This window comes from Etheostoma spectabile, chromosome 13, assembly GCF_008692095.1.
Source record: "Etheostoma spectabile isolate EspeVRDwgs_2016 chromosome 13, UIUC_Espe_1.0, whole genome shotgun sequence".
NCBI classification, from domain to species: Eukaryota; Metazoa; Chordata; class Actinopteri; order Perciformes; family Percidae; genus Etheostoma; species Etheostoma spectabile.
In genome coordinates this window covers 12,410,112-12,434,960 of record NC_045745.1, presented here as the reverse complement: position 1 = coordinate 12,434,960, position 24,849 = coordinate 12,410,112, and the positions used below count along the sequence as shown (strand labels likewise).

At 40.7% G+C, this 24,849-nt stretch overlaps 2 protein-coding genes across 5 annotated transcripts in view; both read right to left on the bottom strand.

Annotated features, from left to right (window-relative positions):
* Positions 1–9,711: 9,711 nt before the first annotated feature.
* Positions 9,712–23,484, bottom strand: LOC116700203 (tubulin-specific chaperone cofactor E-like protein). 4 transcript variants are annotated; one of them, XM_032533195.1, is made up of 10 exons: positions 23,371–23,426; positions 22,301–22,411; positions 20,952–20,992; positions 20,015–20,157; positions 19,703–19,842; positions 18,207–18,388; positions 16,592–16,848; positions 16,353–16,479; positions 16,063–16,179; positions 9,712–11,255 (listed from the first exon to the last, which is right to left on the bottom strand). In XM_032533195.1, coding segments are annotated over exons 3-10 (1,314 nt in total). In that variant the 5' UTR covers positions 20,954–20,992; positions 22,301–22,411; positions 23,371–23,426; the 3' UTR covers positions 9,712–10,909. The 4 variants fall into 4 exon arrangements, with proteins under 4 accessions (XP_032389086.1, XP_032389089.1, XP_032389087.1 ...); XM_032533198.1 differs by lacking the exon at positions 20,952–20,992; XM_032533196.1 differs by lacking the exon at positions 22,301–22,411 and having other exon boundaries at positions 23,371–23,420.
* A 518-nt stretch (positions 23,485–24,002) lies between these two features.
* LOC116700205 (lathosterol oxidase) overlaps positions 24,003–24,849 on the bottom strand; it is a 39,654-nt gene continuing 38,807 nt past the window's right edge. The window contains exon 7 of the transcript XR_004334593.1: positions 24,003–24,022. The gene's annotated coding sequence lies outside the window, so the exon portion shown is untranslated. The remainder of the gene's footprint in view (positions 24,023–24,849) is intronic.

Sequence of the window (24,849 nt, the reverse complement as noted above, 5' to 3'; positions counted from 1 at the left end):
ACATGTAACAACAACTAGGTACCTTTACCTTTTCAGGTTTCTAAAAATCTATAAAATTAAATAACGTGAGAATGAACAATGGTTATTGTGTTGAGCTGTTCAAAGCTCATATCCACTTCAACCATAGCCTGGGATGAGGGGTCTGAGGTAAAAGTTCATTTTAAGGGGTTTGGGACCCCTAAAATGAAGCAAAAAAAGGTTGGGAACACCTGTGTTAGATATCAACATTACACCATAACACCAAAAAGCAATAGTGACTTCACCAACAGCAGACTATATAGCAGATAGTGTTTCCTAAACAGATCATAAATTACCCCCAAATAACTGAAATAAAAGCAAAAGTCCATGTTCGCAGTATCAAAAAGTGACAAGCCTAATGAGGAAAGTTCAGGCTTTTTTCACAGTCAGGTCATAAATAAAGAAACTACGGATGAGTAGAGGAACTCATGCACTCACCTGCCCTCAGAAGATGGACATCTAGCACCTCAATGGTCTAACCTGGCAACCTCCTTACAGCAGTGTCCCATCCAGCAGAGGACCATCCACAGAGGCAGTTGATAGTGATGAAAATGATGAGGGTAGAAGATGTCCAGACAGAAGAGCAACTCTTGTCCAATTCCAGCTCCACGGGATTACGAGCAGAAGCAACAACAATCCAAAAGCTTTTGTATTTTGGGTGTTTAAACGGGGATGTCCTCACAGGAGAAAACTGGAGATTGGAAAAACTACCCGTTGAAGCTGTGGAGGGAGCTTTGCCTAACGAAGCAGGTGAAAACTTTTACCTGGGATAACGCTCAACTTAATCTGAGATCAGTGTTTGGGGAAGGGGGTTGGTGGGGAGGAGAGAGAAGTTGAGGGGAGGGACAGCATGGGAAACCAAGGAAGAGAGGGAGTGGAAACAGAGCAATGTGTACGAAGTGTAGAGGGGAGGTCACAAATGTGGAAATGATGGAGGACAGTGGAAAAACCAAAGTAGAATTACTGCTTGCAGACATGTTTTAAATACAGGAGTGGAGGAATGTTTTGTACAAAGAGAGGCTCTCATACAGGATGAATGTCGAGGCTTTTGGGCAGGATCTGTCATTAACACCTGCAAAGTGCCAAATGATGACAAAATATGTCTTTGGAGGTAACACTGTAGCCTTTATCTTTGTGGAACAATGATGTTTGAATACCAAGGTCTTATTAATGTTTCACTCAGCATATGAAGCAGGATTTCAAAATATTTGGTGATGATTTCTATAAAAATGCACAGTGTTAGTGAGTTATTTTGTTTTATAAAATGGAGACTACAGTTGGATTGGGACCTTTAAAAAGTTGAGTTGTAACTGCACTGAGTTCAGTCAGTTCACACAAACTCACCAAAGCAGTACCGTCTCACTCTGGGGCATTTATGGACAAAAACCAGAGAAACACACAAAACCAGAAAAACACACAGACACAGACACAGACACAGACACACACACACACACACACACACACACACACACACACACACACACACACACACACACACACACACACACACACACACACACACACACACACACACACACACACACACACACACACACACACACACACACACACACACACACACACACACACACACACACACACAGTCTAAAACCTTGCTTTTTAAGCTCAGTGGTAGGTAGAGTTACAGAATTAACATAAGTCACTTTGGATTCTCTGTGTACCCCCTTTTTTCTTAATTAGGAACAGCCTCATCTACAAGGTTACACAGGACACTTTATTTCCACAGATGCTGGAGATAGCGAGGGGAAATCTCAGGTGGATCCACACTGATAGGGTCTGGGAAGGAGAGGGCAGTCAGTTGGGTCTTTGTTGCAGGAGGACAGTGGAAGTAATTGGAGAGGCAGGGAGCAAGATGTGTGAAAGGCTCCAGGACTGAGGGCAGGCCCCGGTCTCCCATTAAGCAGGGCCGCAGCTCTCTGTAGAGGCTTCTTTCATACCTCCCACGTCTTGTTGTGTAAATGGACACATACCCTTAACCAAACTGTGAAAGAGAACATCGCACAAAGAGGGACTTAAATAAAAAAAATCAACAGATGACCTACTGGGCCGGGGGAGCTTCCTGATGTAGGGTTTGTGTTGAGGATGAAGAAGTGGGAAGGCTCGAGATGGGTTGATAGACCAGGGGCAAGTTCCATCTCTAAGCGGTGTGCAAGGTTTCCAGGTTGAACGACATGAACGGTGTGAAATGGTGTGATAGACTGTGCAAGGAGCTCTGGGCTACGTTTTCTATCACTTGATGGGTGTGTCAGAGATGTTACCCAATCAGCAGCAACACATAAACTAAACTGGTAATATATATAAGCAGTGCGCTTGCTCACCACAGTTTCAGTTTAACCCTTGTGTTGTCTTCCCGTCAACCATAAAAAAAAAATATCGTTTTTTTCTGACATTTTTGTCACTTTTTCAGTGTTGTGATTGCTTTTTTAAAATGTTTTTTCCAAAGTTATTTGATATTTCTAATGTGGACATTTTCAGCTTATTTCGAAGGCCCATTTCTTGTGATGAAAAAACTGAAAATGGGTCAAATTTGACCCGAGGACAACATGAAGGTTAAATAAATGTTTTGTTCCCCTTATTTCTCGCACTTTCACTCTTGCTTTCCCATTCACTGACATTCACAACAACTCACTAGGAACAATCGGCCTCATTCATCAATTACTTCCAAAATTGTCTCTTAAATATGTTCTTAACCCTCATCTTGTCCTTGGGTCAAATTGACCCTTTTTCCCATATCGATGTTCTTTGGCAAGTACAACTCTCTAATTTCATTATTTTGGGGCGTCTTATTTAATTTTATAGCATTTGAAAAACAAATTGAAGTGGTTTTGAAATAGTATTGAGTAAAGGTTGACATATTCCAGTCTGTGATTATCCATCAACATCCAATCTTTTAATTTTAGTCTAAATAATTCCTAATTTCTGCTTTTATAACTCAAACGTAAGGTATAATTTCCTCTAAATGAGAGTTATTGACCATAGATTCCAAAAATAACTGTAAAAATGAAATGAATAAGTTAATGTTACGTAGTGTTGAAAACGTCACAAAAGTGACAAACATTGAACAAAAGCGTCAAAAGTGTTACAAAAATAGACAAAAACATCAAAAACAGTTAAAAACATTGATAAAAAGCGTTAACAAAAGCGGTGATTTTCAATTTTGACGGGAAGACAACACAAGGGTTAAGGAAGTCCCTAAGAAAAGTCTGTGTGATTCATGACGTGTTCTGAAACAGCAGAATTGTTTGCAGGTGGGTTCTTAAAATGATGAATCCCAATGTCTTCGTAAACTGAAAGCTCGTCCCCGTTGCTCTTAGTTATCAGAGGTAAACGCCCCGTTAATTCCCATAAAAGGGCGTGAGATGGCAGAGCAACGCTCTATCTGGAGAAAGGCGCAGAACCAATGAAGTAGAAAAGAAATGGTTTGATCTGAAATCAGAGGCAAAAAAAGGATTTCAAATCATAGAGGATACTCTTATTATTGGATGGCAGAGTTCCCTGTTAACATGGTTGATGTGAATTCAAGGAAAAGCAAGGCAAGTTTATTTACATAGGCCTACCACAATTCATACACAATGGCAATTCAAAGGGCTTTACAAATGTGTGCAGTGTGTATTTATCAAAACAAACAAACGTATAATTATGTGTAAAATAATAAAAACAGCCGGTTACCAAATGGAGAGAAATGTTACATTTTAAATCTGAACAGACAAGAACAGTATAGCTACTTGTTTTGGCATGTCAGGTCAAAATTGTGCAAAAGGGTGTTTTTCAGTGTGCATAGATTCTGTTCTCACCTAAGAACAAACCCCAAATATGAAAACATTGGTGAATGTCAGAATCTGCGTAATCTGCGTAAGTCTAGGAACAAATTTGGTCTTAAGAACGTTTGGGGAATGAGGCCCACTGTTTTTTCTCTATGTGTGGATGGTCGACTTACAGCTGCACTAATCAATATTTGGATGTTAACAATGCATCGAATAATTTTGTGTAATGTAACATGGGTCGCACGTAAGGACAAACCCCTCGGAGAATTGTCACCCGACCCTTCAGCGTTTAAATGCCTTTCAGCCCATTGTTTTGGTTTTACAGCCTGATAAACTCTAGGCTAGGACAACAGACTTCTCACCCCACCTTGGTCTATGACCGTTCCTAACCGGTACAAACTATGCCTTTGGAAGTGATCGGATGACTTGTTGTACGACTTAATTCTTTTGAAGGACTCATTCAGTCCCAGCCATCTCTTCTGCATTACTACTGACCTGTTAAATCTTCTTCACCTGGTTGATGGATGGGACAATGCACACAGCTCTTGAAAAGAGCAGTTTACTGTAACCCATTCAGAGTTCAACATCTGAAACTCCCCACAATGAAAGTGCAAATGGATGTCAATGATGCTGCAATGTTCAAGAACTCAGCGCAAAGTAGAGTTGACCCGAGGGATTCCTGAAGCAGAGGCAGCAGCAGAAACTTGGTCAAATTTGTGTTTTGTCTTTGTGGATACATTTTTTTTTGCAAATAGCACTATCTTCCTTAGAAATGAGTGGCTGGGAGTATCAATGTTTCTTGAAATGCCAGCAGGTGGTGCAGCTCATTCCACCTTTGACATTGTTTGCAAGAGACAGACACACAAATTACATCAAATGTTTCTATGCAGCAGGAGGGCACCGTGTGGGAACAGGGTCAAAGTATCCAGCATCACACGTTGTGGAGAATCCATCAAGCCTAACCTTCACAAAGAAGGTCTTGGACTGGATACCCGCTGAGCTCTGTTCGGCAGTCACCTAATCTGTGGAGTGGGCCACTCTAATTCAACCCTTAGGCCCAGCGGTTGGCTCTGCCCTGCCCTCCTCTCCTTCCTTTCCATTCACAATGCTGAACCTCCTTCCAGTAACCCAAAGCTTCTTACCCCAATGACTCCTTCACCTCGGCACACAAAAGGCCCTGTTCAGCCCTCCTGCCCTCAATCCCACTTCATAACGCATTGGGGCAGATAAAGGGCAGATCAGTATACCGAATGTGCAGCAAGGTCCTGGTTACGCAGCAAATTGCTAGGTGCGATCTATACAATACAACCACAACCATCTTCCAACCTCAGTCTCACCTCAACCTCGTGGACATCTTCAAGCTAAATGACAACAGAGAGAGATTATGGGTCTACATAAACACTACAGTGACTTTTAAGAAAGGCTTCTTATTCACATGTTAATGCATCTTATCTGTTAGCAATACGCTGCATTAGTTAAACCCATCGAGAAACTCAGTAGCCACTGTGGTTGATTTCCATGTGGAACGCCACATGCCAATATAGGACTAAAGTCCTACTTTAGCAGCTCAGAGACTGTATTGGGGAAAAACAGTGCTTTGAGTTAAATGCTAACATTAACTATGGCAATGCTAACATTCTGATGTTTAGCATGTGCAATGTTTATCATGTTTATCTTAAATTCGCTTGTTAGCATGCCAACAGTTGATAATTAGCACTAAATACAAATGGCATTTTTCCACTGCATGGTATCCACTCAACTCGCCTTTTTTGGTTTTCCATTACGAAAAAAGGTCCCTGGTACCAGCCAACAGGTACTTTTTGTAGTACTATCTTAGTCGAGGACGGGGCGCCATGGTCAAGTTGAGGAGAGCAGGTACCATTAATGGAAAAACGCCAAAAGTAGAACTGAGGCTGATGGGAACGCCAGTTTTGCAGGAATTTGGTCACAAATCAAAGCATCGGACAAATTGCATTTTTTCTTTGATGATGGCGCTAATTTAAAGTGAGAAGATAAGGATTGATCCTTTGGGAATTAGGAAGATTTGTATTAAAATGTCATGTCAGTTTATTTAATAGTTGTCAAGACAGCTCACAAACATAAAGAAATGTCAACCCTACAGTTGCGCTACATGCTATGGAATCAGAGGATCACAAAAGATACGTTAAAAAGTGGGGATTCATCCATTTTACCAGCGACCGCCAAGGCATTTAAAAATATGGAGGAAGTAAAGGTTCCATAAAAAACTGCAAGACTGAAACTGAAAGACTTCAATAGGTAATTTAAGGAGAATTTGGGGATTTTGGATTTTCATTATTCCAAAGCAGGAAAGTCACCAATGTTAAAAAAAAAAAAAAAAAGCTTATACTGTAATTATGTAGTTCATCTATGTTCAGGAGCTGGTCATTGATAACATCTCATAAAATGTGAAGAAACACCTTTGTGCCTCCTTAACTCTTAAAGCCTGTGAAGGGAGTCCTGCTGGTGATGGTGTGTTGTGGGCTGGTGGGGCGGTGGGTGGCATAGATATCCCACACAGGATTAGAGCCATGCTGCTGGAAGAGGTGGAGGGGGAAAATAGAGGGAATGCCCCAGAAACTCAACACCGCCTGACACGTATGGAATGGACTCTTTGCAGCTTGACCAACACACGCCTGCCAGAAAGAGAGAAGATCTGCGGAATCACAGCTTCTCCACGGCCAAGCATTCAGCCTGTGAAACAGAGCTGTGCATGTCGAGCACGTGTACATTCGGCCGGTAACATGAGTGATGCCACTCCATACCTCGTCGATCAGGACTTTAAAATGGTCTACAGTCGTTAACATTTAAGCTTTTAAACAATATTCTTTATTGGTGTACTAATTAAATAGGAATATTTATATAGTTTTTGCAATTATACAGCAGAGATGGGGATTCGAGTCAGAGACTCGGACTTCAGTCGCACGTACAGTGACTTCAGACTTGACTTGAGACTTGGGCGCCCGGATAGCTCGTTTGGTAGAGCGGGCCATATATAGAGGTTTACTCCTTGACGCAGGGGGCCTGGGTTCGACTCCAACCGGCAACCCTTTGCTGCATGTCATTCCCCCATCTCTCTGATCTTTCATGTCTTCAGCTGTCCTGTCAAAACAGGCCTAAAAATGCCCCAAAAAAAATCATGAAAAAAAAAGACTGGACTTGAAAAATCTTTCTTAGAAAACGTATGATCAGCAGAACATTATTCCCCTCCCTGTGTGACCTATGAACTGCCTACATAACAAACTATTTATCATAAGCTTTGGCTTTAAAAACATCATACAACAAGGCCCAAACAAAAGAAGTGTTGAACGCAAATATGTGGACTATAACTGTAAGACTTGACTTGCTCAGAGACTTGTAATGCACTGTTAGACAATGATGTATTTTTTAAGTTTTTCTTGTCCTGTAAAACTTATGGATAAAGATGTCAGTTGGGTCATTAGTCTCTCCGACACTTGAGGCAGAGCAAGATACAAATCTTGACAACTACTAGCAACATTGCCATTAACTAAGGCACGGTTAACTGTGATCCCCCTATCTGTATTCCCCAGTGGATTAACAAAATAATGACTTGAGTCAATCTGATCTCTCATTTAGCACTGACATCTGCTAAATACTTCCCCTTGGCCCAAAGTATATCAAAAAAGTGTTCAACCACAATGAATCACAGTGGATGGGAGTTTGATGAAGAAATAATAGATTCTTCCTAATAAAAAGGACATGGTTGTGAAAAGTGACAGAAGTAGTTGTGTGAGGAATGAAAATACTATTAAAATACAAATGCCAGCTGCAGAAGAGGGGACAGCCAAGCAAAAAAGTAAGCAGAGCACCTCTGGGTGTCAGAAGACCACAAAAATGGCGAAAGGTGCACATTATGCGAGTGTAGCTGACTCAAGTTGTTTGCCTGTACTAGCTCACAGGTTTCACTTTTTCAAAATAAAAATGTAGCACTGGAATAAGATGAAATAATTAGAATTTATTTGTTAAAGAGAAGTGAAAGCTTCATAGCACAGTGCAGGTGGAGAAATTGTAACATGATCTTAAGAAAGAATTTACAATTAAATATCATGATACACATTTAAGAAACGACAGAGAGCAAATGTGGTTTAAATTAAAACACCATATACTAAACAGCACAAGGCAAACTGTATTACAGATTAGCAACTATCCTTTAGATTTTTAAATCTGTAAATCTTTGCATTTTGTATTGCTAAAATGAGAAAAGTGACAATGAAAGGAGCACAGATATTTAAAAAATGTCAACAAAAAAGGAGTCAAAATTACAAATGCCCATAAACAACACGGTTTCCCTGAAATGACACATCTCCTACATTTTCAATCAAATATATCCAAAAATACCAGAATATGCAAACCACTAACTTACCACAATATCCCTCCAGAAACAAACTGCTTTACACTCTTCCCATTACTTCCCATGTAAGCACTCAATCATAATATAGTATAACGCTTGAGTCAAGACAGAAAAACCCAGAAGAAACCTCCAATTATGTACTACACAGAAAGGAGCAATGATGGCACTGTAAGGCTGCCATAAAAAGCGTCTCAACACATTTTCTAAAACTTATGGTAACGCACGTCTAAACCCTTTATAATTGGTATAAATGTGTTCAAGAGAAAATATTTATCTTGGCAGCTCACTTCCCCTTAACGGAATTTCAAACATAAATTGCTTTGCACTCCAACAAAAATGGCTTGTGAGTAAGACCTTTCTGATTTTTAGTAATACGTTCTCATCACCTTTTCATCAACAAATGCACTTGACACTGGGCCCACTTTACACTGCATACATGCAACAAACACGGTGAAATGTCACAGCCATTCAGAGTCAGGTAGGGTAGAAAAGTAACCCAGCATTCATTGAGCAAAAGAAAGGGAAACATTGACAACACATAATTCGTTTTAAATTTTTGGACTACAAAAGGAAATCCAAGTGACTCTTTCTATGAAGATTTACAAACGTTTTAAAAAGTCTATGCATTAGTCAGTATTTATAATTTCTTGGCCACCACACTGAGCAAGGAGATCCCGGGTTCTCATCCACTGGCTAGTGGGCCCTCAGTTGGTGATCCTAAAGACAACTTGCAGGTAATTTTAGGGGATGTCAGCAAAACTGCTGCTCCCTATTGATCAAGTAGATGTATCACCAAATCACAAGGACGACTGCAACAAACATACTGTATTAACAAGAATACATACGTAAGAAAAGAAAAATAATGCTGATGCTCTCATTAGTTTCTGAGGAAAGGAAGCCATTCAGAGGGAGATGGAGCCAGTGGTTAGGGATGAAAAGGTGGACCAGAAGAATTTTTCAGTGTCAGGCAGAAGGAGAAACAAGGGGAAACCTAGTACCTAAGCCTTACAAGATTTTTAAATGTTCAGACTATGAGAGGTGCCAGGTCATGGGTTAAGGTCCTGCAGTGGAAAATGCTGTCAGTTGCCAGTAGGTGGGAATGTGTTATTCTATCTATTCTTTCCAATGTGAACCAATGAGAAGTACACAACATCATGCGCTGTGAAACAGCACACACTAGAAGAGTCCGGTTTGTAAAACGGATGTAAAGGAGAGACTGAGGTGAATGGGTGAAGGGCGAGAGCCTGTCGCTTGAACCCATTTTAACCTAAATGCAGCGGAAGTGTCCGTGACACAGCAACTGGTGTGTGGTTACCATACAGACTGGGCCTCAACGTTTCTCAGCTGCCTCCGCAGGTTGAGAGAGAGCTGCTCCATTCATGGGCAGGACAGCCAGAAGACTTGCAGTAACTTGAGCATCAACGCTCCTTCTTTTCTGTCCCAGACCCAAGCTCACCTTAGACGTGTCTCATCTTTCTGCCAGGGCATCTTGACTGAGCAGCAGCCATGTGCTCTGTGTTATTCCCAACACACTGCATTTGTGATTTCAGGTCAGGGGATATCCCAGAGCATTTTCACTGCTATCAAGAATCATGTGGAAAGAGAGCGATCTGAGGGACAGGAAGAAACAAGTAAAGATTTGAGTAACTTAAGCACAGCGTCATGTTCTCATGAGCGAATCTAGTATGTTTAGATAAAGGTTCAAAAAAAAAATATATATATAACTAAGCCTCGTTGAGACATTGTCATGCAAATAACATTTAAATATCTCTCTCTCTCTTTTTTGCCCACAGTTATTTGTATGTGAAGCAAATGCAGACTGCACCCAGGTTACACATCCTTGGCGATACCAACATGCAGAAATTGAAATGCTTGTAAAGACTTTGTGCCTGTCAGCTTGGATGCAATCATTACTGCACGCTCAAGGTTCATTGTTTACCATTTTTGGCTTTTAAGGAGTAATTAGTTTAGAATTATTTTCACCCAAACTCTTTACTCCCAGGCATAAAACATTACAGTGTTCCCTGCTGCCAGAGGACACTGTTCCAGAGTACAGGCCTCAAAGTAATCGTACTTGCTGGAAAACATCGAAGAGCTACTTATTATGGTGCAGAAACGCCAGCTAAGGCAGAATGTACACAGCAGTTGGTATTTTCAAAATCCAATTTCCATCAGAACTTGTGTCTATTATATATTTTGTGTCACCCAATTTAAATTTTTCTTTTACTTGCATAAATGCGACTAAGTCCCATGCATGGTCAAAGCAAGGTTGAACATTTTCATCCTAAAATCTCAAATCTAAATCAGACATGTAAACACATAAAATAGTTTTAGTTCCTAAATGTGCCATATATGCATTGAATTGCTGTTTTTTTCTTTCAAACAACCATTTACAGCCCTGCTTGGATTTGCAAAACATTTTCCATAAAATGTTATGTAAACTGCAGCCTTATCTTAAATAACTAAAGCACAGAAATGTGCAACTTAGGATACACGCTTTGTGAATGTGGAACTCCTATGTGCAAATATACTATGATATAGTATATATTTGTTCAATATGGTAGACAGCAAACACCTTTACATTCAAGGCTGAAATATATCACCTTTTCTTTTAATCTAAAAAAAAAAAAAGGCTCAAGTCAAAGCTTAGTATCAAGTAAGTGTTCATCTAGAATTCCTTAAGTCCCATTCATCCAAAATCAGAGAGCCTCTGAACTTAAAGATCTGAGGAGCTGCAGCGACTTTTAACTTTGGGCACAACTTCAATCTCATCCCCATCTCGGATTCGGTAGGAATGGAGGGCGCGGCTGTTGCACTTCAACTCCTCAGGTCCCAGGACCGAACACATCTCCCTGTCCATGTAGAAGAGCCTGATGCCATTGGTGGGCAGCTGCAGCAGAGCTCGAAGGTGTTTCTTCAGGTCGCCCACCGTCTGCTCCAGACGGAGGTTGACGGTCTCCACCCTGTCACCCCAGCGAATATCCACCATGGTGCTGCGGGGGCTCAGGTCCACCTCCGCCAGCGGGGCCAACTGACCATACTTGGATACAAGGATGTGGTACCTGGGAGGAAGCATGTCAGATCACTGAATGGTTTTGCTTTTTTTGTTTGTAAAAAATAAAGACTTTATTTTATCAAAGTGCTTTTTTATCAAAGTAGGCGAGATGAATACTGTGAAGATGAAGTGTGACTACACCCTGTGATCTGATTGTCAGAGCTACTGAACCACGAGAGGCTACTGTCAGACTCTCGCTGGAAAGACAGAGTAGTGGAGCTGACGGTTCCTCTAGTAGAAGCACATTTATGTCCCTGAGAGTCATTGTGTGGGTTTCAGTGTTAAAGTTGGGCTCGAATATGATCAGGCACTCTCTTATTCTTTCTTGTCTTACTGGTGGAGTGAAGTAACGAGCCGGTGACATCGCAGGCGCACCATGTGTGGAGTGGGTGTTTTATTTATCGTTTCCTGTCACCTGGGTCCTCTGATAACAGCTGAAAGGAGATTGAATTTTCACAGCGCTGTGTCGGCTCCAAAAACTAAAGAAACAAAAAAAATCCCAAAGCAAACGCTAACATCTCGCTATCACGCACACAATTGTACGCCGCAGCAGGTGTAGCCAGTTAAAACGATACATTCAGCAGCACATCCGCTCCACGAATGGTGACGAATAAGCTACGCTTTCAATGTAGTCAAAGCAGTATTGGTGAGTGTAAGAACAACATGTTTTAACTACCATAGAAGAAGCAGAGGCAACGTTACGTTGTCATTCCGTCAGCCAATATTGCATCTCCTCTTTTTCAATGTGCAAATTTCTTCACCTCCGCTAATAATGTTTGTATTTCAGATTTTTCCTTAAATGTCTGGTGTTTTTCACTCCACTGTTTCATGAGCAAATTAAAAAAAGAGCATAAAAACAGGTAAAATGAAACGTACTGTGTGTGTGTGTTTAAGCGCAGAGAAACACCGGGGTCTCTGCCTCTTGCTTGCCGTGAGAAAGCTCACAGCCACCTCAAGGGAATGCGTGTTTGAGATAAGGACCGAGGAACGATTAAATAAAATCCAGGAGAAAAGGCCTGGGCTTTCAAAGCTACTGTAACAGCTGGGCCAATCAAAGCAATTTCCCTTCCCTCCCCAAAACTCCCCTACAAAGCCAATCCCCCTGGCCTGGGGTTTTCTGGCCAAAACTTTTGGTCCACCCAGGGAATTCTCCTCTAAGGCCGCAGTGCACAAAGTGCCATTCTAAAAGAAGCCATTTAGCTAAAAAGGCTTCATTTAAGATGGTTAGCATGTATTATGGAGCAAATTATGCTGCAGGTGATAACAAGTCAGTATTCCACTGTCTTTTCCAGCATTCCTTGATAATGTAGCAGGTTTTGGAGCGGATACAGACACTATGCAGTCCAGATCTTAGCCAACTTCTCTTTTTTCCATGATAGCATTTCATCCTATCACATTCTCTTATTTCTACAGTCCTCCAGTTCCAAGATGACCTCCATAAAAAGTTTTCCTTCAAGACAGGCCCTGAATATCAAACGTGTTCCCGGTCCATTCCCCTTTCAGTCTCTCTCTACTTATTCTACTAGAGATTCAGACTCTCAGATTTCTTTTTCAACCCAGTCCTCTCTTTCATTCTTTCCCTGCAACTAATCCTTCTTGTCCAGCAAACACATTTCTTTCTTTATGTTTCTGTTTCCTAGTCCCACAACCCCTAACTCTTTTCCCAGATTACTATTTCCACAATTCTCTGTACATCTTTCGAGATTATTGGGGTAAATCAGGGTCTACCAGTTTGATTCATGGTTTGAGCTGCGTTTATAGTTACTCAAAGCCAGGCTGTGTCAGATGTGTTCACCTGAGAGGCTGTGACCCACCCTGCAGCGCTCTGATCTCTCAGGGTAGCAAGGCCACAGACCCATCCGAACGGAAATGGGATAGCGGTGTGTTCACTTCTTACCGAGCGTGTCCGACACCCCCTTAACACCCCCATCCAGTCATGGCGATCCCTAACCTTGGACTTACACCGAGAACCTGGCTCCAAACCAAGACCACAAATACTTATGAGACGTTTACATGGAATTTGGTAAAATTAACATGTCCAAAGACTTTTGGATGGTTGCAGCAAAGTATGATGGAGATTATTGTATGTGTGACATGGCTTAAAATATGCATAAAATAATAACACTTTCTCTTTGCCATAATTAGTAGGACAATTCATAGCCAGGAGATCAATTCCAGATCCAGAGGCATCTGAAAACAAATCAATCTTTCAACTTAAGGTTTGAGGTAGACAGAGTAGGTGTATATATATAAAAAAAAAAATCAACCTGCTACCTTGTGTATCACTTTTCCAATCAGAGAATTCCCAGCACAAAGGACTCATTGAGCAGGGAGAGACTGGTGGCATTGTCTCCCAAAGGTTATTTTCCCCCAGTCAGAGACTACACCTTCCTTCACAAATCCCTCTCCAACATTCTGCTGAGGTTAAGTGGAATGTAGTAGTGAAGAACGTGCAATTATTTGATTGCTGTCAGCCCAAGGAGGGCTTTCCAAATATTAGATAACATACTGTAAATGTATTGAGAACAAAGAGCGATTGTTACAACTTTATGAGGTGTTCACAGAGGTATGAGTCATAGCTGCGGAAGCAAATGTTGCTACGCTGTAGGTGGGCCTAACAGGCCTTGTACAACCGGCCCATCCTAAATGAAAGGACAAACATATATATTTTCTTGCCTGGACCAAACAGGCCTTATAAGATGGCCCAGGCCTGATAAGCCTGTGTGTCTGTGTGTGTGAAGGGAGCGAGTGGTTGGGTGTGTACAGCGTGTGACTGTGGTTCACTGTTTGTTAGCCTATACTGAGCCGAATTTTCTCATGTTGTTCATGAATTACTTTATTCAGAATACCAGAAGTCAAAGAAAGAAATAAGCCCATGTGTCTGTGAGAATAGTAAATAAATATGTCACCTGTGCGTATTTATTCAGGCTAAGTTTATATGGAAACGATCTGAAGAAAAAACGCAAAAGCGGCGTTATAATATAACTTTTTATTTATATTTAGACAAGCATTTGGGGGGGGGGGGGGAATCTGCATGCATATGGTGATGCAAAAGTGCGTCAAATTCAATGTAGTATGTACTCCAGGCGGCTCTAGGTGGTAGTGTGAAGCACTGCAACACAACACCACCAAGTCCGCGCGCCTGCGTGCAACCTTCCTTCTAATTCTCTACCTAGCACAAAACCAAGACATGGCGAAGCGAACAAAAAAAGCTGACAATTTTGTCTGGATAGACAAGGAGGTGGAGTTGTATGTTCATCTGATGACGACCGACACAGTCGACAGCTGTAAGCCACAGCACAGCACCCACGGGAGCATTTCCAATGTTCTGAGCCTCGCAGCCCTTCAGCTGCTGCTTGAGAGCGAGAGGCAGCGGACAGAGGAGGGTGAAGCAGACCCTCCTCTGCCCGCTGCCTCTCTCTCTCTCTCTCTCTCTCTCTCTCTCTCTCTCTTTCTCTTCATCCATAACGTTGTAGCCTAGTCTGGCATAAATTATAGCCTAAATATGGTCATCGAACTATAACAACCTTATCCGCATTGTCAAAATCATTTCAATATTGAGCCATTACACTGAAAATCTTTTAGATGACAGGAGCCTATAATTTCTGTAGCCTACTCCGTAACAACAGACTACCTGAACACCTTCTTTTCATCTCTCTCCACACAACTGTCTTAAGACTTTTGGGTTTTCACCCTTTAATTTACGGAAACACGATAATGAAGCATTTTTAAGATTTCCACTCTGGAGGGTGGTTTCAAAAAATCGCCGTCACCATCTAAACGAAAGGCACATCTGATCAAATATTTTTACGTTTTCACCCACAAGCTTTCTTGTGTAAACAGGGCCTCAGGCTTTCGCCTGGTGTTCAATGTTGGCTATAGTAACCCGTCGGTTTCCAGTTGTGCAGAATGCGTGTGTCAACGGCTCAAAATGCAGATGCGGTCATTGTCTAATTTCATAGCTGCAAATGCCTTTCCTATTGAGTCTACTGGGCCTATAATACCTGCCTGACTTGATTGTCTCTAAATTATCTTGAAAGCCTAACCTGTTGAGACAAGCTGATAAATTGACAGCGCAGTGCGCCGCGCCACTCGCTCTCTCGTGAAAAGTCAATCTATTTCACCGAGTACTCTCTGTCCGTGCAATGAATCAACATCACAGACTGCATAGTCAATGATCAACATCCTTGACAGATCCTCAACATGAAAGATAGGATACTATGTGTCATTTTTGCACAACTTGAGATTTTTACTGCAACAAAATTGTCAGAATCAATCAGTCAAGCTAGTCGTCTTCCACAACAAGATATCAGTCATTTCTGTTTTAGCAAGACTACAAGTTGAGAACCATCAAGAGGAAACAAACAGAACTGAACTACTAAAATGCCTAGACAAAACTGAAATCCTTGTGCCGTGCCTGGTGCGACATAATCAGGCATCGGATTAATGTTAACTATGAAAACAACTAATGTTATGTACCATGGCATTAAAGGGTTTGTATTCATAATAATAATAATGCAACAAACAAATATTTGTCATTTAAAGATATCGTGGACTAATAAAATTATTAGAAATGATTTGACATTATTTTATATCAGGAAGCATATCCACACCTTAATGTTGCGTTAACGCATGTATACCTAACTGGTGATTGACATTAAATTACACTCTTTTTTTGTGAACAAGTAACATTCAAGAGTGTAAACACTCGAAAAACACATAAGCCATCACTAAAGATGCCCTCTTTTAAAACTATGAGTAAGGTGATAAATACGTGTGTGTATATAATACAAGCACACTGTATGGCTGAGTACCTCTCAGAAAGTTCCTGTTCTGGGCAGTCCTGGTAGTACCGGATGAAAAGCCTCTCAGCATCCTCTCTCTCTCCATCAGACACTGCACTTCCATTCAGCAACACTACAGATGGCAATCTGCAGGCAGGGACATTAATATTAAGATTAGACAGTAAATAAGCAAACATGCTGTTCTGCATGTTTAGGGGTAAAAGGATTCGATGTGTGTGTGTGTGTGTGTGTGTGTGTGTGTGTGTGTGTGTGTGTGTGTGTGTGTGTGTGTGTGTGTGTGTGTGTAGGATCAGACTCACTGTGCTAAAAGGAGGCAACGTCTCTCGTGGGTGGTGTAAGGCTGCAGTAAAGGAATCCCCTTTGCTTTTACGTCCTCTAGCTTAGGGAAGAAAGCCAGCCTTTCAATGTCTGCCCATTTACTAAGCCCTGAATAACACAATATCAGAGTTTTAGGGACACAGAAAGTATTTAGTTCACAACATGTACTGAATATTGATCATGGATAAAATGTGCACAGCCTTCATCGCCCATCACAGACCTGAGTTGTTGAGGTTGATGGTGCGCAGGTTGGGGAAGAGCTGCTCCAGTGTTTCCCGAGTGTCACTCACAGAGTCCACACGGTTATTGGCCAGAATCAGTGTTTTCAGACTCGGGTACATCTGCCCTAACTTCCTCACTTCTGCCCATTCCTTCAGCTGGTTGTCTGTAATCTGCAGCAGGCGTAGTGACGGACAGGACGCCTGGCATTCTGACACGGTGTTGTAGCCATTCAGGCACAGGAAAAGCTCCTCCAGCCTGGATGACGAGGTGAATTGGTTAAGTTTGAGAAATATTAAAGCAGGTACAATAAAACATTTTTTTCAGGTCATTCTTTTGAGCGTATATGTTTAATCTGTTGAGAATACATTAAGGCTTTGTGTTAAGGATGCTGTCATTCTATAGACAAAAAACACAATGTGTAAATCCATCTTTTGATACTTTCTCAATTTCCAACCCCATCTAAGGCATCCAGTCCCAAGACCATTGGTTCCTGGTGAAAATGTAAATCTTTAAAAAGGTATTTCCTACATCTGGCCTCAGCAGGTATCAGCAAACATTAATTAGGGTGGGTTCACACTTAAAGGTCTGTTTCCTGAATCAGACCAATGCTAGGATATTACATTGTTTACATTTTTTAATTGGCCGGTTAACATTCTCAGGTCCAAAATATTTAAAGAAAAGCCATGGTGATTAGAATTTGATTTTGGGTCATACAGTTGGAGTGTAAAAAGACAACAAAACCCTCACAATTTCTACCTGGAAATCGTACAACACCATTAGGTCACGTCCATGTTGGTCTTGAACAGGAACACGTATTTCTGTCACTTATATTTATTTAAACTATAAATAGGCTATATGCTTTCATAGTCTTGTGATGCGATTGTCTCCTAGATCGAGTCAGGTCCTCTCCCTGAACGGTGTGGTGAGCTCAGAATCCTGTGGGGACGACAAAGTCCCTGAGAGGACTGCGCATGCGTATGTCTCGTAAGACTGCGGGTATTAGATACTTTAATAATTCCGGCATTTTGAGGAAGACACTCTGCCATCGGACGATCTTATCACAAAAGACGGCTGGCTCCAATAAGATAATAAGCTACCAGTTAAGCAGTCACCAAAACAATGCTTCTTGTGATTAGTTCAAATGGTGTCACACCAGAAATGAACCGCTCCAGAGTTGACTTGACAGCGGCCCAAGACCACCGCTTAAAGGCAGACCAGAGAGCAGTTGCTGTTGTTTGTCCTCACCGGAGTTTGATTTCAGCGTTTAAACCAACTCAAACAAACCACATCAAGGGGGTAAACGCTCCCGGGATAAGTACAACCAGACTAAACAAGGCTGGTGTGAACACGAAACAGCAGTACTTTGTGTATTTGTTTGCAACTATTTTCAGCTGCACTGGTTGCTCTAGTGAGTATTTACAGCAGCAGAGCGGTGTTATGTAGGTTTGACTCAAAAACAAACTACTGTGTATTACTAGCTTTGGCATGATCACCATGGTACTCTTTTTAATAAACAAGGAAAGACATCTGCTGTGTATACTGGTCTTTCCTTACTTCACAGTCATTCCATTAAAAGTGCAACCACAGCCACATTAAGATGTGTCATCACTTACTCTTGTGCCTGTTGTGTGAGTGTGTGCACAGTGTCCCAGCTGACTTGTGTGTTAATGAGGACAAGTTGTCGGACCCTGGAGAACACCTCAGCCATCCTGGGCTCCAGTTCTACGCCGCTCAGAGGGTTCATGCTCAGATTGAGGAATTCCAAGTGGGGGATGTTGGAAACAATGGTGGAGATCTGGCAACCCACAAACATCAATAGTCAAAAATAAACGTTAAAGAGAACATTAGGTAAATTCAATACGTATAACTTTTATTTTGTTAAACATTTCCGTGGCTTACAACCCTGGCAATATGACCTGATGCAATTCACATTATCTGCCTAAAGTTTAGGCAGATAATGTGAATTGCATCATTTCAAATGCAGTTAAGGTAAACCTTAACTGCATTTGAAATGGTTTTCTTCAGGTGGTAACATCCAACATGATAGGCGTCTCATACTCAAGTCATATAGTCTGGATCGACGACAGTTCATTTATGAGATAGTATTGCCGGATGTCCCTCACTTTCCGCTTTCTGTGTTTCTACGTTCTAAACTTTGGTCGCTTGGAGGAACAGCAACTGGAACCTCCGGGCTAGCAAGCTAACTATACACGCTTAAATTGGCATGTTTTAAGGAAATTTAGACAACAAGGCAGGCCTGCTTGGTTCTCTTAGGAAATGATTGTTAAGATAAACATAGAATATGTTTAAGGCATCTCTCACAGATACAGAGACCGTTTTTTCTCCTACCCGGGAGTCTGCATAGAGGGGCCAGACCCTGCTAAGCAGCACTGTGGAGATAGGTCTGGTCATATAATGTCATACTGTAGATATATATTTACATTAAGCTAACGTAGTCCTATCTCACTGTACGTATTATGACTTATTAGCAGGAAAACCACTGGTGTAACTAATAACATGGTTAATGTTAATGCCACAAATAAGGGTGTCTTAAAATAGAGCTGGGCCAGTTGTGGACAGCGTAAAAAAAAAATACATGAGATAATTTATGTCTCTGGAGTAGCTCTACTTTTGAGAAATAATACTATAAGTATAGTCTCGCTTTGCCAGACCACCCTCCACAGTGCAGAGGAGGGTCTGGCTAGTCCACATAGCATTCCGGGATGGAAGAAAAACATGCTTGGTTTATTGGCATTTCTTTAAACCAATCACAATTGTCAGGGGCGACGCTAAGCTCTGCACAGACCCTCATGTTTTGGTGGAACATGTGCACGTTCAAAGGTTGTTTTAGTCGTGCAATAGTAAACTCAGACTGGACAGATAGTCTAGCTCTGAGGAGCAGTTAACCGTAGTCCTCAGAAATCCACCAGAGTTTAAAATTCCAATACTAAGAAAGCAAAAGGAAACGGCATTGGTGAAATACATGCATCGGGCTGAATTTCCTGCAACATTGGAGCAATCCCGGAAGTGGAATGTCGAGTATACTGACTACAAATAAATACAACTCTATGTAGGAATTCTAAGCACCAAGTCTTTAAAGGACACCTACCTCCACCCAGTCGTTCAGTTGATTGTGGGACAGATCCAGCTCTAGGACATGGGCACAGAAAGCTGCAATGTCTGACCTGTCACCGGCTTTTCTGATTCCAGCGTCACTCAGAACCAGCATACTGGGCAAGAACAGGTGACCTGCAAACAAACAAACTTAAATCAGCAAACTTTACTCAGCTTTTAAAAACACACATGCTTTACACTTTAATCTGTGCTTTTGACATAAAAATTTAAAGACTGAGGTGATGTCAGTGCTCACTTAGCACAGTCAATTTACTGGTGACCATAACTGACATAATTCCTCTCTCACCTTTGACAGGGGACCCTGGTGGGCTGGGCATTACCACTACTCCTTGGCCGTAGGGGAAATTCTCCGGGTTGTATTTCTCACTCAGGACTTGGATGAAGGTGCACCCCTCTTCTTCATCAGAGGACGACTCCATGGTCGCAGCCCTAAGCAGGTATCCAAGGGAGAGACAAAACAAAGGATGCAAACAACACAGTCAGTTGATTTCTTTTTTGTTTATGTTCAAACTCTGGAGCCTTTGTTTTACTAACCTGCAGTACACCAGGCCCTTGGTCAGATCAATGTTGCTCTATTGTTACGGTTTAAACTTTAAAGGATAAGTTACTATTGTTGACAAACAATACCCTGCCTGTGGGACTTAAGCCTCAAACTAGAGCTGGGCAACATATTGATATTATATCGATATTGTGATATGCGACTAGACATCATCTTTTGAATATCGTGATATGACACAAGTGTTGTCTTTTCCTGGTTTTAAAGGCTGCATTACAGTAAAGTTATGTAATTTTCTGAACTTACCAGACTGTTCTAGATGTTTTATTATTTGCCTTTACCCACTGTGATGATTATATACACATTACTAATGATTATTTATCAAAAACTTAATTGTGTAAATATTTTGTGGAAGCAACAATAGTCAACACTACAATATCATTGTCGTATCGATATTGAGGTATTTGGTTAAAAATATCGTGATATTTGATTTTCTCCACATTGCACAGCCCTATCTAAACCCCTAAAGTATGCTCCTGTTAAAGTTTCCAGCGTTTCAGCATTGTTAAATTGTATGTACGGGAAGCAGGAGTTATTGTAAACAAACCTTGTGATTGGATCTATAGATCTATTTCTGTAATAACTAACTTTGCATAATAATCAGAAACTATACAAGATATTGGTCAAACATAGGAGCAACTTAAAAAAACAAACAGATGCAGCTTACATTTTTAGTGTTTTCTCCCTTAGGACACGTTCAGTCTTTGCCTATAACAGACAAACCCCCTGTAGAAAATCTTTGGACCTACACATTTGTTTGTTGCCTAAACATGAAAAACCACTTGTATGGTCATTTAAATTCTGACTGAACGCAGGGCGACCAGCTCAACCAGCTTAACTCTGCAGGCCATTAGCCAGCTTCACTGAAGCCTTAATTCTGTAGGTAAAAAGGAAGTCATTTCTCTGAACAATCCTCAATTTTACTTTTTAAGGTGCCCAAACAAATTTGATATACGGACGTCATTGTTAACTACATTTGCTTAGGAATTAAAAACATATCTGTCTACCCAGTTGAGGAATATACACTACTATTAGTGACCTTGTGTTCCCTATTGCAATGTCTTTTTTTTTTTTTATTCAGTAGTATTTGTAGGAAAACTCCATTAAAATAGTAGTAATAATCTTAGTAAAAATAATTGTAATGTTTGTTTAATGACTAACTAACCCCAGAACAGTTATTAACAGTGATACAGGAATAAAGGCAGGGATACTTTGCCAGTTTTAATCCAGCTCGGTGTCATCTTTGTGTTTAGAAGAACGTGGTAGAAACAGAAGCGGTAGAGGTTAAAGCAAGAGCAGTCACTTTGTATTCATGTATTTAAAAAGGAGAAAAACAGACAAACATTGTAATACAATCCTAAACCCCATCCCTGGTTAGGTATGGTAAAAAACAACCAAGCAGAAAAAACTGAAGTTTAAATGCATCCAAGTGTCCATTGCGTCCAACCATTTCACTTGGTCTTATTGCTCCTGTTGGCAGACATTTTTCTGCTGTCTACGTGTTAGATAGAAAGATCTAAAAATAACCCATCAACAACCTACAAAACACAGAGGCAGAAACGTGAGAGGCACAGCAGCACTGACTTCTTTACTTCTTTAGACTTTTTAAGACTATGCAGGAACCGAGTACTAATAATAGATAGTAGTAGTGTCAGTAGTACTGTTACAATTAATGCGGTTTAGTCACAGTAATTCTTCCTGATTTAGTGCATGTGCATTAACAAATTAGTATGCAAAGACGATTTTCAGATTTGCAGTAGTAGGATTTTGTGATGTCATTCATAACAGCATACAACTTCAACTTTGTGTTGACACACAGCACCCAGGTGCCAAGGTCTCGCCCTCTCTCTTCAACCCTGATCAGCACTATCAGTTTCAGACACATGGGGTCTGATCATCGTAGACTCAGCCCACCTGAAGTGGTGTTTTTGCAAAACGGCTGAGCATTGCGTCCGGACTCTGTCTGATGTTTCTGTCATAGATAGTTTCTTGTTTCACAGTTGCCCCAATTTATACCTCTGATGTAGCAGAGACCAAAGGAAAGCCTGTTTTCAACTGCACATCAGGTCACTTCTCCTCTACCACCGAGAGAAAATGTTGAGAACTTTGATGAAACAAGAAGACCATCTAAAATAATAATAAGGAGAAGGAGGAGGAGAAGAAGAAGAAGACCTACCCTGGGTATGGGAATCAGAGAAAAAACTAATTTACATTCATGTATGGAAAAAATGTCTTTTGACAGCTTTATAGTATATGAATGGAAGGGGGGGAACACAAGAAGACTTTTGTTTTATAAAGCTGACAAAAGACAGGTAAAGGGACAACTGGCTTCCTGGCAGGGCCAAAACGGCCGAACACATGCCAGACTAAGCAAACATTCTTAATTATAGAAAGAAAAGCATTTTACATGTAATTTTCGTTTGAAAAGTTTCTTCTTCAGCCTTTCCGTAAGTCAACACACCTAACAAGCATCAAGTTATTTTTCCCAATAAAAGTTGAACTTCAGACTGTACTCACTACTGCCCTCCGCGGTGTAGTTTAGTGGTAACAACGCTAAATCAATTTCAAGAGTTTACATCAAGTAAAAGTAGCGTTATATTGATGTATTAATGCCGAATTCAATGGCAAGCCACAACGATTCAGTACGGATAGAAAGTACTGCTGTCCCCGTCGTATCCACTTGCTAGCAAGAGAGCCAAATTTAACAACCAGGTTTATCGACAGGGTCAGCATAACATTCTTTAAGCGAGATAAGGTGGGGGGGGGGGCTGGTTATATATCCGAGGCCTGGTGCCTAATGTCCCTTGTGCATAAAACAAATTACGTATTTAACGGCGACATTTTGAAAGAAGCGGCATGCATTAATTCTCACTACGCAGTTACGACAGTAAGTACTGTCAACCTCGAAAACATGTTTGAAGTAACGTTACCAGGTTGTTCAGCTACCTTCACCTTTCTAACGGGAAAGGTATTGAGATTTCAGTGGCTGCTAAAAATCGAGTCATTAGCATGACAACACCTCCTTCCATATTGTATTATGTGTGAGACGGGTACGGTAGGCTATATTTGGACACCATTGCACTCACCGTCCTCAGTCAGAACCCCCTCGGTGTGCCGTTTGTTTTTGTTGTTCTTCAGTTGGTTGACAGTTTAAGACACGCCTACTTTTCCGGAAGTGACGTTACTTAAATGTCATGTTTTTTCCCGTCTTCCTTACTGTAGCCTACATTGTTTTCAAAAAAGTAACCCAGGTATTAACGAGTCAAGAAAAGCCCAGTATTCGATTTAAACGTTATATTGTTATTATACATATATATTTTCTGAAGTTGAAAACTTGATTCAATTCAATGAATTGAAGTCAGTTGTAAATATCATCAAGGTTACAAAATACAGATACATGCATACAAAATAAAGGACGTTTACATTTCAAGTTGAGTGCAGTAATTGAAGGAAATCAACTATTTAGGTTGTGTTAAAACATTATAAGGGAAAAATAATAAGTCCTAAATTAAGTATTTTTTAGCAAAACATGTTTGGCTTGTTTTCAAAATGTCCCCAATATTATAAAATAGTTTTAAAAAAAACACAGTTGACTAAAAGGGTTGTATTAGTAATTTTTACAATTGAAAATACAGTATAGACTACACTATTTGCAATGGTCATTTAGGCTTCATTAGAAGAAAGGAAGATGGGTAAATGATTGTATTTTATTGTTTACCAAATACAGAAAGATTTCCAATTTCTCAGCTACATCTGTATCTGCATTCACCAAATTTGACTTAATTTAGAATGACTGGCAGCAGACATATTAGACAGTAGCTTTGGTTGAAAGGAATAGGTCTACCACGTAATGCCACCAGATGGCAGTGGTGTTGTTTGCAGTGAAAAGTTCCAGTTGATCCTCTTTTCCCTATAAAAAATAAAAAAAATAAAAAATAAAAAAAGGTACACAAAGTAAGAGACTACCATGCATGTGGAGACTCTACTACCAAAAAGTACCAACACAACAATCTTTAGCATCATCAGCTGAATGCACTTAAAAAGTATTAAAAGAAAAATTGGCTCTTAGACAGGATATGACAGATATGTCCTTATCTGAAAAGTCTCAAGTAATTACATTTGTCCAAACAAATGGAAAAAATATAGTAAAAAATATACATGCAATGGAGCAAAAATATTAGGGATCATAATATGAAAAGTAAAAGTCAAATTGTACTAATTAGTACTTGAGTAAATTTACTTGGTAACTTTTGACCCCTGTGATCAACTCATCGATTTGTAGTAATTTCTAAAGTCTTCTTTTAAAAAATACATAATTACATAATAATTAAGAAGGCCAGCTCTGTTCTTTGTTGGCCTTGACACCATGGAGATGGTGAGTGACAGGAGGATAGTGGCAAAATTACCCTCCATCATGGACTACTCCTCTCACCCCATGCAGGACACTGAACAGCTCCTCCAATGACAGGCTGCTGCACCGGCGCTGCGTCACCAAGAGATACCGCAGGTCTTTCCTGAGAGAGAGAGAGAGAGAGAGAGAGAGAGAGAGAGAGAGAGAGAGAGAG